The 13,034-nt window shown below is 44.8% G+C and overlaps 2 protein-coding genes across 2 annotated transcripts in view; one reads left to right on the plus strand and one right to left on the minus strand.

Moving 5' to 3' along the window:
• LOC121559822 (neuron navigator 2-like) overlaps positions 1-7,961 on the plus strand; it is a 329,305-nt gene extending 321,344 nt beyond the window's left edge. Inside the window, exons 30-41 of the mRNA XM_045208606.1 lie at positions 128-300; positions 410-563; positions 674-851; positions 1,040-1,230; positions 1,370-1,547; positions 1,682-1,917; positions 2,311-2,465; positions 2,561-2,632; positions 2,893-3,089; positions 3,453-3,571; positions 5,351-5,551; positions 5,707-7,961. Of these exons, the coding sequence (XP_045064541.1) occupies positions 128-300; positions 410-563; positions 674-851; positions 1,040-1,230; positions 1,370-1,547; positions 1,682-1,917; positions 2,311-2,465; positions 2,561-2,632; positions 2,893-3,089; positions 3,453-3,571; positions 5,351-5,551; positions 5,707-5,832 (1,980 nt within the window). The 3' untranslated portion in view covers positions 5,833-7,961. The remainder of the gene's footprint in view (positions 1-127; positions 301-409; positions 564-673; positions 852-1,039; positions 1,231-1,369; positions 1,548-1,681; positions 1,918-2,310; positions 2,466-2,560; positions 2,633-2,892; positions 3,090-3,452; positions 3,572-5,350; positions 5,552-5,706) is intronic.
• A 960-nt stretch (positions 7,962-8,921) lies between these two features.
• On the minus strand, positions 8,922-12,397 carry LOC123482296 (homeobox protein DBX1-A-like). Its single transcript, XM_045209513.1, has 4 exons — positions 11,925-12,397; positions 11,658-11,765; positions 9,831-10,033; positions 8,922-9,649 (listed from the first exon to the last, which is right to left on the minus strand). The coding sequence occupies exons 1-4, from the start codon at positions 12,292-12,294 to the stop codon at positions 9,314-9,316; spliced, it is 1,017 nt and encodes a 338-aa protein (XP_045065448.1). The 5' UTR covers positions 12,295-12,397; the 3' UTR covers positions 8,922-9,313.
• Positions 12,398-13,034: the final 637 nt, after the last annotated feature.

The raw sequence follows: 13,034 nt of genomic DNA on the forward strand, positions 1-13,034 counted from the left end.
CTGCCTTCCTCCGCTTTCCTCCTGCTTTCCCTTGCTCCCCGTCTGTTTTGGGAGTGTATCCTCACACTTCTCTCTCACACACACATACACTCACCCTCCTCTCCTCTCTGTCTCTCTCCCCCTGCAGTTGCGGAGCTCCTTCAAGCAGGCGTTCAGTAAGAAGAAATCTCCTAAGTCTGCCTCGTCCCACTCTGACATAGAGGAGATGACAGACTTCTCCCTACCCTCCTCCCCCAAACTCCCACACAATGGATCCACAACCTCCAGCCACATGTTTAGGAACTCACACTCCAACTCACTGTACGTATACGGTGTGGTGTTTGTGTGTGCGTGTGTGCGTACGTGCGCGCGTGTGTGTGTGTGAGAGAGAGAAAATGTACAAGTTATATCAATGAGCATCTGTGTGTAGGCTGTCGGACTGTCTGGACGGTGAGGCAGAGACAGTGATGCAGCTCCGCAGCGAGCTCAGGGAGAAGGAGATGAAGCTGACCGACATCCGCCTTGAGGCTCTCAGCTCGGCCCATCAACTGGACCAGCTCAGAGAGGCCATGAACCACATGCAGGTAACACACACACACACGGTGAAACGTACGCGCGTACACACACACACACACACACACACACACTGTTCTGTTGACCGACTGTTGCTATGTCTTCCTGTGTTTTCTCTCAGGGGGAGATAGAGAAATTGAAAGCAGAGAATGACCGTCTGAAGCTGGAGAGTACAGGGGGCAGCAGAGCCCCCTCCCAGGCCTCCATCTCGTCCTCGCCCTCTCATCATACACACACCCCTACCCCAGGGCCTGGCCTGTCCCAGCACAGCATCAACCTCACTGAGTCCACCAGCCTGGGTGAGAACAGCGTGTTTTGATATGGTATCTGTATGGTTGGGTATATGTGTGAGCATGTGTTTTAAGTGTGTGTACATCTGTATTTGTGTTTGGATATGATTGCCTTTGAGAGTGTGTGTGCCTGATTGTGTATTTTTGTGGATGGGTGTATGTATGAGTCTCACTCTCCTCTTCCTCTCTCCTCTCAGACATGTTGTTGGATGATACAGTGGGAGATGGAGTAATGAGGAAAGAGGGACGACACGTGAAGATAGTGGTCAGTCTGGATGAGGACCTCTCCCAGGAGGTCAGGCCTCGCCACTTCCTGATTGGCTGTATCGGTGTGAGTGGTAAAACTAAGTGGGACGTCTTGGATGGGGTGGTCCGCCGCCTCTTTAAGGTAAACACATTGAATGAATCACTTAATTTGTGAATAAAGGTTTCGTTAATTTTATTTATCTTTCCAATATCAAAATAAGAACTTCATAGTTGAGTTGCATATCACCTAACCCTTGACCTTTTCGCTCATGCTTTTGTAGGAGTACATCACCCATGTGGACCCAGTGAGCCAGCTTGGGCTGACCTGTGACAGTGTGGAGGGATACAACATTGGGGATGTGCATCGCCATAGCAATACCAGCACCGCTCACACCCCCGAGCTGCTGCCGTGTGGCTACCTGGTTGGAGACAGCGACACCATCAACATCAGGCTCAAAGGTATGAGTGTGTGTGTTTCTCTAAATGTGTTTATCTCTCCCTACAATCTGGTGTATATAGCGTACATGTGTTCTCTGTGTAAGAATGTCTCTCTCTCTCTCCCTCCCTCTCTCTGCCTCTCTCTCCCTCTCTAGGTGTGAGCAGTGGGAGTGTGGACTGCCTGGTGTTTGACACTCTGATCCCTAAGCCCATGCTGCAGCGCTACGTGTCTCTGCTGAGGGAGCACCGCCGTGTCATTCTCTCTGGCCCCAGCGGCACCGGTAAAACACACCTGGCGAATCATCTGGCAAGACACCTGCTCCTGCAGGAGGGCCGACCCCTGACCCCTCATTCCGTCGTCACCTTTAACGTGGACCACAAGTCTAGCAAGGTACGTAGCTATGCCCCTGAAGCACCTCACCGAAGCATAGGGCACCAACTGGCGAGACGATATATTGTGTGATGTGACGATTAATTTGCCTTTTTTTCTGTTATATTAGACATGTATCTTGGAGGCAGAACTCAAGAGTGTCTTATGTTAAAGCAACTCAAAAAGGTTATTGTGCATTGAAAAAAAACTTGATGTGTAAACCTCTGTCTGTCTGTCTGTCTGTCTGTCTGTCTGTCTGTCTGTCTGTCTGTCTGTCTGTCTGTCTGTCTGTCTCTCTCTCTCTTTCTCTCTCTTTCTCTCTCTCTCTCTCTCTCTCTCTCTCTCTCTCTCTCTCTCTCTCTCTCTCTCTCTCTCTCTCTCTCTCTCTCTCTCTCTCTCTCTCTCTCTCTCTAGGAGTTGCGTCAGTACCTGACAGGCCTGTCTGAGCAGTGCAGCAGTGACAGACCAGAGGCAGAGAGTCCTCTAGTGGTCATACTGGATAACATGCACCACGTCTCCTCACTGGGCGAGATCTTCAACGGAGTGTTCAACTGCAAATACCAATGTTGGTGAGTGCACACACATGCACACACACACACACACATACACGCAATTGTGTTTATTGTAAATGTGTTGATTTTCTGTGTGTTCTCTCTGTCCCCAGCCCCTACATCATCGGTACTATGAGCCAGGCCACATCCTCTGCCCCCAACCTACAACTCCACCACAACTTCAGGTAGGCTAACTCAACAGCCATAATAATACTAGATATACCAGTTGAAGATCAATAGTAACTGAAATGAAACAGTAAAATGTTTGAATTTGAAATGCACTTTGCATGATTCATCACTAGGTGGCAGCAACAGATTGGGCAGCAATCCATTGCACTCTCTCCATTCCTTCAGAATGGAAAGATGGAGTGTCTTTATTGGCTGTATTCATGAATGAGTACTAACCTATTAACTCCTCCTCTCTCTCGTTTGCATATGTGATCAGATGGGTGCTGTGTGCCAATCACTTGGAGCCGGTGAAGGGCTTCCTGGGTCGCTACCTGAGGAGGAAACTGATCGAGACGGAGATCAGCAGCCGTAAGCGCACCCTGGAGCTGGTCAAGATCATCGACTGGATCCCTCGCGTCTGGCACCACCTCAACCACTTCCTAGAGGCACACAGCTCCTCTGACGTTACCATCGGTGGGTAGAAAACACAATGACGTCATAAACCAGCTATATGGCCCAATCCAAAATGAATGGAAAAGATAAGCACCAAGTAATTTTGAAATTTGTGGTGCTTATCTTCTCCATTAATTTGGGGTTTAAGGCATATAGCTGGATTTACAAAACCGATGGGGTGGGATGTGGACTAGTCATGACATTAGGCACATTTTGTGGTCTGAGTCAAATGTGTTTTTTGCATGTTATTGTGCTTTGTGTCACAATATTCTCAATATTCATAACCTCATCTGGCCATAAGCTCATTTTCCAAAAGAGGATTGAAAGAAAAGGCACAGTGGCACTATTTAACATCCATCTGACTTTTGACCTTTGCCTCCCCAGGGCCACGCCTCTTCCTGTCATGTCCCATGGACGTGGCTGGCTCCAGGGTGTGGTTCACTGACCTCTGGAACTACTCCATCATCCCCTACATGCTGGAGGCAATCAGAGAGGGACTGCAGGTAGGCTATACAGTTGTGGTCAAAAGTTTTGAGAACGACACAAGTATTGGTCTTCACAAAGTTTGCTGCTTCAGTGTTATGAGATATTTTTGTCAGATGTTACTATGGTATACTAAAGTATAATTACAAGCATTCCATAAGTGTCAATGGGTTTTATTGACAATTACATGAAGTTTATGCAAAGAGTCAATATTTGCAGTGTTGACCCTTCTTTTTCAAGACCTCTGCAATCCGCCCTGGCATGCTGTCAATTAACTTCTGGGCCACATCCTGACTGATGGCAGCCCATTCTTGCATAATCAATGCTTGGAGTTTGTCAGAATTTGTGGGGTTTTGTTTGTCCAGCCGCCTCTTGAGGATTGACCACAAGTTCTCAATGGGATTAAGGTCTGGGGAGTTTCCTGGCCATGGACCCAAAATGTCGATGTTTTGTTCCCCAAGCCACTTAGTTATCACTTTTGCCTTATGGCAAGGTGCTCCATCATGCTGGAAAAGGCATTGGTCGTCACCAAACTGTTCTTGGATGGTTGGGAGAAGTTGCTCTCGGAGGATGTGTTGGTACCATTCTTTATTCATGGCTGTGTTCTTAGGCAAAATTGTGAGTGAGCCCACTCCCTTGGCTGAGAAGCAACCCCACACATGAATGGTCTCAGGATGCTTTACTGTTGGCATGACACAGGTCTGATGGTAGTGCTCACCTTGTCTTCTCCGGACAAGGTGTTTTCTGGATGCCCCAAACAATCGGAAAGGGGATTCATCAGAGAAAATGACTTTAACCCAGTCCTCAGCAGTCCAATCCGTGTACCTTTTGCAGAATATCAGTCTGTCCCTGATGTTTTTCCTGGAGAGAAGTGGCTTCTTTGCTGACCTTCTTGACACCAGGCCATCCTCCAAAAGTCTTTGCCTCACTGTGCGTGCAGATGCACTCACACCTGCCTGCTGCCATTCCTGAGTAAGCTCTGCACTGGTGGTGCCCCGATCCCGCAGCTGAATCAACTTTAGGAGACAGTCCTGGCGCTTACTGGACTTTCTTGGGCGCCCTGACGCCTTCTTCACAACAATTGAACCGCTCTCCTTGAAGTTCTTGATGATCCGATAAATGGTTGATTTAGGTGCAATCTTACTAGCAGCAATATCCTTGCCTGTGAAGCCCTTTTTGTGCAAAGCAATGATGACGGCACGTGTTTCCTTGCAGGTAACCATGGTTAACAGAGGAAGAACAATGATTTCAAGCACCACCCTCCTTTTAAAGCTTCCACCTGGCGTCTGTTATTCAATCGTCTGTAACTCAATCAGCATGACAGAGTGATCTCCAGCCTTGTCCTCGTCAACACTCTCACCTGTATTAACGAGAGAATCACTGACATGATGGCAACTGGTCCTTTTGTGGCAGGGCTGAAATGCATTGGAAATGTTTTTTGGGGATTAAATTAATTTTCATGGCAAATAGGGACTTTGCAATTAATTGCAATTCATCTGATCACTCTTCATGACATTCTGGAGTATATGCAAATTGCCATTATCAAAACTGAGGCAGCAGACTTTGTGAAAACTTTTGACCACGACTGTACACACACAAAGGCATGCAACACACGCACACACACGTACAACACATGCATGTGCATTCACACAGGCACACTCAAACATATCAGTCACAAAAATTAAATTAAATGCACACTCGCATTATGTATGGTACTCACTGTGTTTTCATATTATTATCATACCTCTACATTGATACTTACAATGCTCTCTCCCCTCCATCCGTCTCCCTCTCTGTAGCTGTACGGCCGTAGGTCAGCGTGGGAGGACCCTGCACGCTGGGTGATTGACAGCTACCCCTGGTCAGCCACGCCCACACCTGCTGATTGGCCCCCGCTGCTGCAGCTCCGCCCAGAAGACGTGGGCTTCGACGGTTACTCCGCCCCCAGGGAGGGCATCAGGAAGGAGCCGCCGCAGAGCGACAGTGACGCAGACCCACTGGTGAGACAACACGCGTGCGCACACACACCCGAATGCTCAAAACAGGTCAAGTGTACACATAACACACACGAGCAGGCACTGCAGATCCATGAGACAACACAGACACACACAGTCACACTCACGCTAACCTTTGACCCCTGCGTCTCCGTCCTCAGATGAATATGCTAATGAGGCTGAAGGAAGCAGCCACTTCCTCCAGCCCTCAGAGATACGACAGTGACTCTAATAGCAACAGTCACCAACACGACATCCTGGACTCATCACTGGAGTCAACATTGTGATCCGACTCCTCACCTTTCCCAAGAAGACAAAAATACATTTAGTTAACGTTTTTATGTTCAGTCAATACAATAATTCTTTTGAATGAGTTTTTCAAGCTCACACCACAAAAATCAAGCCACTTTAATTGTCATATCAAGAACACTATGGGTGCTGGTAACCCAAAACAAGAGAAGAAGAACTGAACAAAAAAAGGAGTGAAACAGAAAGCTGCTGCTGTACTCTTCTATTTTTGCACCGTCATGGCCAACCACTCTCCTACAGCCAATCCTCATGTACCATTTAGACAAACAACAGACATAAACCAGAATTTGACACTGTGTATGGAGCATCATCTTCGCCATCTTCCTTATCAGCATCAGTACCATGGCCACCTGATTTAAGCAAACAAAGAGACTGCATCTTTGAGCCAAACCCACCACATCAGCAACCCAGGCTCCTCACGGCTCTTCCCCAGCTGCAGTGCTCCAAACTGGGCTACAGATTGTGCTACAGGCCCTCTCCTCTGGAGCATGGTGCTGGAGGTCTCATCTTCGTCATCTTCACAGAGACCAAATTCACTGGTTCCCAATGCCTTCTTGTGCCCCCAGTGACACACACCCATCACCATTCACCTGCCCCTACATGTGACTCCTTTTGTCCCAAACGGGTCGCCGTAGCATAAGCTTCTTCTCCAGATGAAAGTCTATACTTTGGTGCTGGACTGAACTTAAAAAAGGATGCCTTACTTTTTTTGTAACAGACTATGTGCATTAGCTACTTTTTTATTTGGTCTTTTTGGCTGTAAACTTACAGGGCTTTAAGTCGACACTCTCTTTGTGTCGTGCCAAGGCAGGTGGGCTTGAAGAGCAGTGTCGACTATTGTCATATCAAACACCAATGCCATGTTATTAAGAGGTTATTAGGGCTTGAATAGGGAAAGCGACTTGGGCTTTGATAACATGTAATTAATTGTATTACTCCCAATGCTGAGATGTTTGTAAAAGTTTGGATATAACTTACTAAGGACAACCTGTGAGATAGAAAAGTACATTTGGTTGGTGCTCAAAGTAAACATAATTTTGTAATGGATATGTAATGAATATGGGGGAACGATTATTAAGGAATTGTTTGAATCTCTATACCTCATCTACCTTCTATACACCCCTTTGCGCCTTTGCCATGCTTGTTGTCTGTTTTGATTATGTGATGTGTAATGATTATTATTGTCATGACAACATGTTGAGTGAATATGTAACAATGTGTATATGCTGCTTTGTTAAAGTCATTTTACTTGAGATCATGTGTAAAGGTACAAATGAGAGAGTATAAAATGGGAGAAGTTAAAGATTTTAAATGGTTATGGCTTCATGTCAAAATATAATAGATTTTTTCTTGGCTTCAGAAATGTGTATGTTTTCCCTGTTCCTCCAAACCTTCATCCTAGGACGGCAAGTGTGTTTTTTGGTCCTATAGGTTATTTGTTTCCAGCATCGCTTCCATTATCTTTCAATGTTTGAGTGTTCTTAGTCATCAATCCTATGCAACATTCATTTTGAACTCAAAATTGAAGCCAAGCCTTATAAGATCAGTTCTTTAAGGTTTTTCAGCACTGCCAAGAGATGTACAGCAAGTGAACAGATTTTGTGAATAATATTTGGGGAGCTGGTACAGTCTTTGTTAATTTAAAAATCTAATCAAAGTTGTGTCTGTACATTTGGAGGGGGTCTCTTGTCATAGTAAATGCAAGCACAAAAAAAACGGATATGTATGTGTTTGTCAGTCTGTCCACCTGTGAAAAACCTGCTCGCTTTGAGCAGTTTGGATGGTGAAATGAATGGAGTCGCTGTTGAATTCACATGTTCTTAAAACTCAATGAATGTGTAGCCTTCTTTGCTATGTAAAAAAAAATATATATGTAACATAACAGTGTAAATACTTGATTACCTTGCAACATTTTGATGACTTTTCTAGCCAATTTGTAACTACTTGGAAAGGAGTATTTTGTGTACAGTCTCTTTTGCATCAGAGCAGGTGTGTGAAGTTTATCATCAATGTTCTCTCCGGAGCTTGGGGAACTGATTCTGAAGATCACTGTACTAGTCTTAAGTTATTTGTGATTCAATAAAAATCATGGTTATTTATTAATGAATGCAAAGTGACTTTCTTATCAATTATGTCTCTCTACTAACATAAACCTGTCTATCTATATATTTAACGTTTTTTTGTTGTTAATTTCCATTTTGTAACAGAAGTTATACCATGTAACTTTTACATTTTATTTGGTATTTGTACAAAACATAGTGAAATATTAACACATATATACACACATAATACATTGAAATAACAAACATAGTCAAATATTAACACATATATACAGACACAATACATTGAATTAACAAATCCGTATAAATTATGCACGAAATGTCTACACTTTTCAATAAAACTCGTAGTCCAGGTAACTCAATTTTCTTGGCATAAAATGTCCATACAAATAGTTGTACAAAATACTGTACAATTGAAAGAGCTGTGCAAAACAGCAAATAATTTCAAAGTATATCCTATTAACAGGGACGGCTCAAGGCATAAGCGATATAAGCGGTCGCTTAGGGCTCCTGGCCACTAGGGCCCCCCATGTTTTCTTTTTAACTCAGTCAGGTTCTCATCTTACTGTTGAGAGTTAGAATAGTAGAATACACAAGGTGCAAGTTTGAAATTTGGTTGTGCATCAGCAGCTTTTCTCTTGTTTTGTCAGTCACTGACAGTCACTCAATTATCCATTCCTGCAAACAATTTTTAGATTGGCAAGTTAGTCTAGCCAGTTATCTAAAATCATGGCCGAATACCGACCGGGCCCAGGGCCCCATTAATTTTGTTAGTCACTCTCAGTCAGATATCATTAACATGACAAGTCATGGCAAAATGAGTAGAATTGAATGACATTATTATGACATTTCAACATTTTCTCTCCGCACCATGGTAAAATGTGTAGAACTGCAGAAAACTTGCTTTAAAACTGCAAAAATGTCTCTCAGCCTCATAGCAAAATTAGTAGAATTGCATGAAATGTGTTATAAAATTGCAACATTATCTCTCCACCCCATGGCAAAATGTGTAGAACTGCTGCAAACTTGCTTTAAAACTGCAACATTTTCCATAAGCCACATGGCAAACTGTGTAGAATTGCAATAAATTGACTTTAAAACGTCTCTGCTGTCAAGAGGGGGGCCACTAAAAGAAAATTGCCCTCTTGGTGGGGGCTAGGGCCTTCCTATAAAATAAACCCTGCAGTTATTTTAAAAATAAATAATCAGGGATGTAGCCTAAATTTATTTGACAGAAGTTCATTGTTTAAAAAAAATTTGGAATATGAAAGAAATACATTTATTCTTACTAGTTGGGCCTAAATTAAGGGATACAGCCTCTTGCAAACCTGGTCACATAGGTACAGTTCATCTGTGGATAACCATTTTATAAACATATCTTTGAGTTTTTATAAATAAATTAAGAAACTGTGATCTCTTCATCCGATTCTGAAAATTCCGAGTGCTTGCTGGAGAGAGATGGCGACGAGAGGTTCGATCCGCCGCTGTTGGACAGCTCGCGCCCCGCGGCGGGGGAATGGCAAAGGCCAGGCGCGCCTCTAGCGCCGAATGGGTCCTCTCCCATCTCGTCCTCCTCATCTTCCTCCGCGGAGGACTTCTTGCCGACGTCGCTGAGGTCTGGGTGTGGGTTCGTTTTGGTGGGCAGGGTCTGCTCGCGACAACCTCCTGACGACAGGAGCTCCCTCTCTTTAGAGTTCCTCCACTTCATTCTGCGGTTCTGGAACCAGATTTTAACCTGGCGAAGGAGAAGGAATAATATAACCAGGTAGTTCAGTTTCAGTTTGTAGAGGTTGACTTTATTACAGAGTTTCAGTAATACACACAGTATCAACTTTAGCATGCATATGCGATGGAAAGAGTAATTATGCACGTATTACGCACAGTTTAGCTCTGGGCAATAAAAGTCAATTATTTACCTGTGAGTCTTTGAGACCGAGCTTTGAGGCCAGCTTCTTTCTGTCTGGTTTGCTGATGTATTTCTGTTTCTGGAACATCTTCTCCAGAGCTTTGCGCTGCACGTCAGAGAACACTGCCCGTCTGAGCATCCCTCTCCTCGGCTTTCCTCTGTTGGCCAGTGGCCAAGAGAAGGTCCCGGGGATGGGCACGACCGATGAAGATGCTATAGAGGAGGAGAGGGGGAAACGTTAATTCATAAAATCAGGTCAAAACATAGCAATAGGCTTAAAATAGACGTTAAAACGTCGGTCCCCTGGAAGGCTATTTCTTTAGCCAACTAGCCTACTTTTTTACACTTCTGTACAAACTTTGCAATCTGTTATGATTGAATATGCTTCCCCCATTTGGCCGCGGAATACGTCTCCTTTTTGAGTGAAATGGCACGAGGTGACTAATTAGCACATTGGTCGGTCCCCAGCCGCATTGGTATGGTAAAGAGGCAGCATATCCTTTAAGGAACCCCGCGAGGGCGGATAGAGGAGTTAATAAACCGTGAACGGTAATTGTGTAGTAATGAACTAACGCAGAAAAGACTCTGGACAGGCTGCGAAGGCCATATATTATCGCAACAAAAGGAGATTTACACTTTCAAACTAAACACCACTGCATACCTGAATACTGATGCGGAGGGGCCCAGGGTGCATTTTTTCTGCCCTCAAATCATTTTCATTAAATGAACACGAAAAGCTATTCAGGGCGCTCGAGCTGTTTTGTGAAGGTATTCAGCGCAGCCCATGAAAAGACTCCAACTCCATTATGGTTTGTCTGAATGAAAGCACGGACTAGCGACTTTATAGACTTTTCTAAGAGATTATTCTTTATCCTGCCCTGTTGATTGGCCCCAGGGTTTAAAAACTGAGAGAGGAAGGGGGACGTTTAAGGCATGGTGTGTTTTTCAGGTCATGGATATAGTAAAACACTGAAAATGTTTAATGTGCACTGATTTGATTATTGTTCATGCAAAGAATAATTATTTCCAAACCACTGAATTATAGCACACTTGCAAATGTATGCCTATCTATAAGCATATCAATCATTGCCAAATAACTTGGGCTAAGACTACCTCCATATCCACAACTCATAATCAGGCACAACAACGAGCTATGTGGTCTTGTGAGAATATTGAGAGCTGTGAATGGCGCCTAATAGGGAAATTAGTGCATGACTGGTCCACGCCTCTTGCCCGCCTGGTAGAAGTCACTCTGGGGTGCGTGGGTGGCTTGCGCCGGGGGGAGCTGACCAAATCGGTCATGGTGCTGAAAGCATTGTTGGCAGCAAGTGGCCCAGTGCCCCTGCCCTGTGGGAAAACGCGGGACTGTGCGGAGGAGACTGCAAAATGGCCTTAATGCAGGAGACCGTGGGGGGACGAGACCGACCCGCAGCCCGCCTCGAAATTAAACAGTGATGATTCCGGATAATTGGTTAATTAGCAGTTGGGGAACAGAGGGCTATGTTAGCGACCAAAGAGCTCAGCAGCAGAGATGTCAGTGCAAATTGAATCAATCCCACCCACCCCACCACACCAAACCCACTCTGAAAGCACTGAAAAGTTCACAAGCTACGTTTTGCAATGATATGCGTGCCTATACAGGGCATTTGCAAAAAGGTGCAACTTTCAGAGCTTTGCAGAAAGCACTCAAAGCATTATTTCGAGTCCATATGGAAAGTCGTTCTATAAAGCATTTTGAAATGAAAAGTTCTGAACGTTGTCCCAGGCGAGGGGTGAGTATCAACTGTGCACAAAGTGCAATTCAACGGTGTCTGAAAGTGCATGATTAGTTATTTACCTGGGAAATATGTAGTCCTGAAGAAGGCGGGGTGGAAGGATCCGTCGAAGTAGGGGAGAGAGAAAGCCTTGGGGTGCATACTGTGGTGGATGGCGGGTGGCAACGATGCTGTAGAGGAAAATACCATGTGTCAAGGAACGCCAACAATCAAGGCAACACTCATGAAGAGACAAACATGTTTGATCTGTTTTACAATATGCTAAGTGTAAGAAACTGCTAAAATTACCAATTAGAAAGAAGGTAAAACTTTCCCAACATCACACTTACCGGTCTTTGGTGATGGTGCAAGGATTGCGCTGACTCCAAACTTAAGATAAGTTGGGTCTTTACTGCTCGGTTGTGACGTTTTCGGCGAGCATGATTCACGCGTCAAAGCAGTTGGAGAGATGATGCGCTCCTGTGGCATGGCACTGAAGGACATGGTGGTGGTGGTTGTCGCCGGGGAGACGCTTGCTGAGGGGAGCGTCCTGCTGAGGTGGTACCCCGCCGGCCTGCTTATCCGCAGCAGGTCCTCCACTAGGAAGCTGGAGTGGGTTGGAAACGCGTTCTGAAGGGACTGGTGGAGCGGCAAGGCTGCGGAGGGGCGGTAAAGGCCTGGGTACATCGCATTAGGCGCAAGGACGCTTGGGATCATCATAGTCCCGTCTGTAGTATAACGCAACACGAAACGATCTGTTGAAATACTCCGTCAAGAACAAGTGAGGATCTGATAGGTTCCAATCTGAATGACCAGCTTTACTCCTCTGGCCCCTCTACTCTGGGGAGAGGCGTTTTATAGCAGGCTGCCCCAAAGCTCCTTTCAGAACTGTCAGCCTCAACAATGAGGTTCAACAAAGTTCTCTACATGGGTCGCTTTCAAGCGCCGTCCCGGGAGCGCTGATTGGCCAGAGAGTGCAATTTATGATTGGATTAGACTTCATAAGCAAGGAACACACAATGTCCCTTCCACAAAAGAGGCATAGTCATCAATTTTGCATATTGACCACGTTCCATTGAGGCCCTGCGATTGGGTTTTGTTTGGTGGAGATGCACGCAGGCTAATTAAAAAGCTATCCTAAAAGATTCAAACATAATTTGGGGCTTCTGAATGAGGGCTTAACCAGAAGAAGCAGCTACATTTATTCAGCTCCCCTGCTGTGTTTTAATAGATCAAAAGTCCTAATGAAAGCTATAGCCCACTAAAAATTACAATTTAATGCAGTTGAGTTTATACCACATTGCTTAGGCTATAATAACTCGATCATAACGACAACAACAACAACAATTAATTCGTATTACAACAACAATGGTAATGAATACATATTGCATGAATATAGCATTAATGCATCAATAATATAGGCTATGAATATTGACAATCATTCTCACAATCATGATAAC

The sequence above is a fragment of the Coregonus clupeaformis genome, chromosome 3 (genome assembly GCF_020615455.1).
Source record: "Coregonus clupeaformis isolate EN_2021a chromosome 3, ASM2061545v1, whole genome shotgun sequence".
Lineage (NCBI taxonomy): Eukaryota > Metazoa > Chordata > Actinopteri > Salmoniformes > Salmonidae > Coregonus > Coregonus clupeaformis.

Coding starts and splice junctions, on each gene's coding strand:
- LOC123482296 (XM_045209513.1), bottom strand. CDS start 12,294: ATGATGATCCCAAGCGTCCTTGCGCCTAATGCGATGTACCCAGGCCTT. Junction 10,034..11,657: donor CAGGACTACATATTTCCCAG/GTAAATAACTAA, acceptor CCTCCTCTATAG/CATCTTCATCGGTCGTGCCC. Junction 9,650..9,830: donor TCGGTCTCAAAGACTCACAG/GTAAATAATTGA, acceptor CTCCTTCGCCAG/GTTAAAATCTGGTTCCAGAA.